Source organism: Sander lucioperca, chromosome 8, assembly GCF_008315115.2.
Source record: "Sander lucioperca isolate FBNREF2018 chromosome 8, SLUC_FBN_1.2, whole genome shotgun sequence".
Classification (NCBI taxonomy): domain Eukaryota; kingdom Metazoa; phylum Chordata; class Actinopteri; order Perciformes; family Percidae; genus Sander; species Sander lucioperca.
This window is the reverse complement of record NC_050180.1, coordinates 34,364,559-34,369,558: the sequence shown is the minus strand read 5'-3', so window position 1 is coordinate 34,369,558 and position 5,000 is coordinate 34,364,559. Positions and strand designations below refer to the sequence as shown.

Here is a 5,000-nt window from a genome sequence, read left to right as displayed (position 1 = left end):
AGAAGATACAGTCACATCGTCCCCGCCTGTACTGTCGGCCATGATTTTTTTAATATTTAAAGTCACTGTTACCTGTTGTATTTCATCCCTGCTGACCGCCAGAGGCGGAGCTTAAAGCCCTGAATATCCCTCAGTGCATTCACAGTTCCAGTACGTATACCAACAATGTCACTTGTGACCCCTGACTGACCCAGGAGAGACTTCGGCTGTGTCTCATCCTGCATCCGTCCGTCAGTACACCACTAACCAGTTCTTCCAGAAAAATGCAGTTTTTTTGTGATTGTTGCGGGCAAAAATCTTGATTATCCGGTACGTTTTCTTAAAAAATGCGATGGAATATGCGGGATATTTATGCAATTTTATGCGATGAAATTGCGGGAACTTGCAAAAATTGCGGGAACTTTAAAAAACTCGCCGCTAGGAAGCTACCTTTTTCTCTCGACGGTGAAGGGAGCATTTAGCTTCCCACTCCCAGCATTAAGTTGTTTTTTCTTTGCTTTATATAACCTTCGTTGCTGTGTTTCTGTAATTGTTGTACAGGCCGATGTGTGGATCCGTGCCCGTGCCTACCATTCTGGAGTTCATGCAATCCCTTTTGGATGAAGGCAGGTCTCCCTCTACCCTGAAGGTGTATGTGGCGGCAGACCAGAGTCTGATAGGACCAGGCTACCACTCTACTAGGAGTGTTTCCACTTCGTGGGCTGCCCTGAGAGGTGTACCCCTGGAGGAAATGTGTGCTGCTGCATCGTGGGCATCGCCGGGCACATTCTCCAGGTTTGACAGGGTTAATGTCGCCGTTCCCATCCACTGGGGGTGGTCCTCCATCCAGGGTCCCCTAATTGTCCTCATTGAGGTGGGTATTCAGGATCCCTCGTGACTCTGCTGGTACGTATAAGTCATTCAGTGCTTTAAGCACCGCCTCTGGCGGTCAGCAGGGAAGAAATAGAACAAAAGTTATGAATGTAACTACGGTTCTATGAATCCGGAATGACCGCCAGAGTGCTCTGTCACTCGGAAAACTCGTGTTCCCGCGAGAAAAGTCCATAGGAACAGATCCCCTGATGACACAGGAAGATATAGTCTCTTCCAGGTCATCCAGGGGTCACAAGTGACATTGTTGGTATACATACTCGAACTGCACATGCACAAAGGGAATATTCAGTGCGTTTAGCACCGCCTCTGGCGGTCACTCGGGATTCATAGAACCGTAGTTACATTTGTAACTTTCGTTTTAACAACCTTTACAGTAATAACAGCTCTGTGGGGGAGAGCGGCCATCTTTGTTACATTCCCTTTTCTCTTGTTATTTTATTCATGGCTGTTTGGTTTGTTAGTTTTTAGTCTGAAGCGGATGAAATGCGCTGATGATAGTGTCACATTTGTCTCTGGTCTTTGTCATCGCCTGTAATTATATACTTTCTTTTACATCCTTATAACCCTAAGTCATTTATCAATTATTTTTTAGAATTCAGAAAGTTTTTCTGTCTATTTTTTCCTCGAGGATGAAGAAAGGTTGATGATAAAGGCATTACTGCTTTCCACTTGTGCGGTGAAAAGGCAAATGTGAGATTTTAACGGTCAGCAAACATTTTGAATATATTATTTGGTAACATCATTTCCAACCCGTTCCCGAGGGACTACGGTAGTGAGTAGTATGAAAGGCTAAAAATCCGCATAGGGAGGTTGATTGAGGGGGTGGATGGGTCAAACAACACAGGACCTAACCCTAACCCAGGAGATAGGGGATCGTGTCACGCGTGTCACGTTTCCTAAACCCAACCGTCCTGTTCTTCTTTACCTAAACCCAACGTCCCGTCCTTCTTTACCTAAACCCAACCGTCCCGTCCTTCTTTACCTAAACCCAACCGTCCCGTCCTTCTTTGCCTAAACCCAACTGTCCCGTCCTTCTTTGCCTAAACCCAACCGTCCCGTTCTTCTTTACCTAAACCCAACCGTCCCGTTCTTCTTTACCTAAACCCGTACCTTTTATAAGCCCACCCACCATCTTTTCCTAAACCTAACTGCGTCAAAAGTTACGCCAATAGTCCCAACCCAGCGCGTTTAGATATGGCGCTAAAGGAGACTTTTAGCGTCAATAACAACGCCAAAGACACCTAACCAAGCGTCCGTATTTTACGCAATTGGAGTTTCAGGGACTGTGTTGTGGGACTGGATGTCGTGTTGGGTTTTATGATTTTTTTTTAAGCTCATAACATGTTAATGTCTTTCATTTAGTTTTGTGTCATGGTGTAAATATGCCATGTCATGTTGCCTACCTGCCATTTCCTCCTCAGGATGTACTTCTTCATCCTCTCCTTGGAGAGCTTCTTGGCCTTCATGGTGTTGGTGTCCTGCTTCAGCCAGGTGTGTTCATAACACATAGCACAGGTGAGGCGGGCCCTGAAACACACACAGACACACAGACACACACACACACACCACACACAGACACAAAGACACAGACACACACACACACACACACCATACACAGACACACCACACATAGACACAGACACACACAAACACACCACACACACACACACACACACACACACACACACACACACAAACACACACACACACACACACACACACACACACACAGACACACCACACACACACACACACACACACACACACACACAGACACACCACACACACACACACACACACACACAAACACACACACACACAGACACGCACACACAGACACAAACACACAGACACACACACATATACACACACACACACACACAGACAGTCAGGTTTGGATGTTTCGGTGTGTGTGTGTGTGTGTGTCTGTGTGTGTGTGTGTGTGTGTGTGTTTTCTTACTTCATGTCTTTCTTAAGCAGGTTGGTGATGAAGTCTTTGGCATTGTCGGAGATTTCGTCGAACGCCTCATCCTCAAAGTCCCAGGAGGCCGACGTGACGTTGGACAGAGTCTCGTTGTCGTTGTCGCCCATGAAGGGAGACAAACCGCTCAGCCTGAGAGGAGACAAACACAGGCTGAACTGAGCCAAACTGAGCCAAACACAGGCTGAACTGAGCCAAACGCAGACTGAACTTAACTAAACTCAGACAAACTGAACCCCTATAGTCAAATTTCTAAAGTGAAATACTGGAGAACAACATTAAGCTCAGTTCAGACTAAAGTCAGCTGGTGGAGTCTCCAGAGGCTGGTTTTAGAACGTACAGCCAGTAGAGAAGTCAGCTACAAACTATAGAAATAAAATTATCCATAACTCATTTTATTTTAATGTTACAAACAGCTGGTCGAAATGATAGAGTTTTAAACGGAGCCTCAACGACTGCCTGAAAGCATAGTAATGTTACGGTGGAGAGAGATAGGGAGAGACTGAAGAGAGAGTGCCCATATATATATATATATATATAATACTGCCTGTCACTTATTTTTTACGTTTTATTGCTTTTTTAGATACTTTTTCTTCTTTTTTTACAACTTTTTGAGCATTTTTGTCGACATAAAATCCTAAAAAAGTCATCAAGAAAGTTCCTTAGTCATCAGAGAGTTCAGCAAATCAAGAAAAACAAAGAAACATTTTTTTTTAAACTTTCTGCTTCTGTCAGAATTTCTGAGTCTCAAAAGTCGGCAAATCTGCCAAAATTCTCCTTTGAGTGTAATTACAGGTTGAGTTCCTGGTCTTTATGGTTTGGTGCACATATAGTCAAAAATATGACTCTGGTCCACTAGCCTGGTCCTACCAGACTCTGGTACACTAGCCTGGTCCTACCAGACTCTGGTCCACTAGCCTGGTCCTACCAGACTCTGGTCCATTAGCCTGTTCCTACCAGACTCTGGTCCACTAGCCTAGTCCTACCAGAATCTGGTCCATTAGCCTGGTCCTACCAGACTCTGGTACACTAGCCTAGTCCGACCAGACTCTGGTCCACTAGCCTAGTCCTACCAGACTCTGGTACAGTAGCCTGGTCCTACCAGACTCTGGTCCATTAGCCTGGTCCGACCAGACTCTGGTACATTAGCCTGGTCCTACCAGACTCTGGTACATTAGCCTGGTCCTACCAGACTCTGGTCCACTAGCCTGGTCCTACCAGACTCTGGTCCACTAGCCTGGTCGATTGGTGGTGACACGCAGGAAGAACGGGACGGTTGGGTTAAACACGCTGACAGCCACTGTCCAAACATCCTTATTTTACGAGTTCGGAATGAGAACGGGTTGGTGATGCTACACGGAGGACTCACAGTATATAACAGATGACTCCTATACTCCACATGTCGGTGGGGTAACTGATGGCTTCATAGTTGATCACTTCTGGAGCCACAAACTCTGGAGTCCCGAACAAAACCTTCAGAGTTCCTGCGTTTTCTGTCAAAGAGAAAACAATCGATTAAACAAAAAAACAACCCTACAGGACTAATGTTCAGCATCAGTTAGCGTCCACTAAAAGTTCTGTTGTTGCTGCTGACAGACTCCGATTATTATTCTATTCTTGTCTGACAACATTATGGGATGGATCCCTACAGAGATAGACCTTTTAGTTAAAGAGTAAGATCCTTTTAGTTTAACATGAAACTGCCCCGAAATCACCATCACCAAACCCACCAGACTCCATGTAAATAATCAGACTTTTAGCGTGTATAGAGCCAGCATATTTCCACATGTAAATGGGTGAATTAAGGGTTTATTTCAACCAAACCAGAGTGGTGATTGTTGGAACAGTGGAAAGATGAACCAAGACGGCTTTTGATAGTTTTATTAAGTTTCTGTCCACTTTGAATTAAGTGTGCTTTACGATAATAAAAGTACTGATGATTTACATGGAGTCTGGTGTAGTTTGGTGATTTCGGGACTGTTGACATAGACACACATACACACACACACACACACACACACACACACACAAAAAGTGATCACAGAAATGTAAATAAAGAAATAAAGAAAAAAGAATAACAAAAATGCCAGTTACCTACCAGACTCCATGTAAATAATCAGTCATTTTATCATCGTAAAACACACTT

At 44.5% G+C, this 5,000-nt stretch overlaps 1 protein-coding gene across 2 annotated transcripts in view; it reads right to left on the bottom strand.

The window, feature by feature from the left end:
- mylkb (myosin light chain kinase b) overlaps positions 1-5,000 on the bottom strand; it is a 51,671-nt gene that overhangs the window by 5,103 nt on the left and 41,568 nt on the right. For both annotated transcript variants that reach the window (XM_036004332.1, XM_036004333.1), the window contains 3 exons: positions 4,224-4,347; positions 2,834-2,986; positions 2,277-2,400 (listed from right to left, as the gene is read on the bottom strand). In XM_036004332.1, coding sequence (XP_035860225.1) covers positions 2,277-2,400; positions 2,834-2,986; positions 4,224-4,347 — 401 coding nt within the window. The remainder of the gene's footprint in view (positions 1-2,276; positions 2,401-2,833; positions 2,987-4,223; positions 4,348-5,000) is intronic.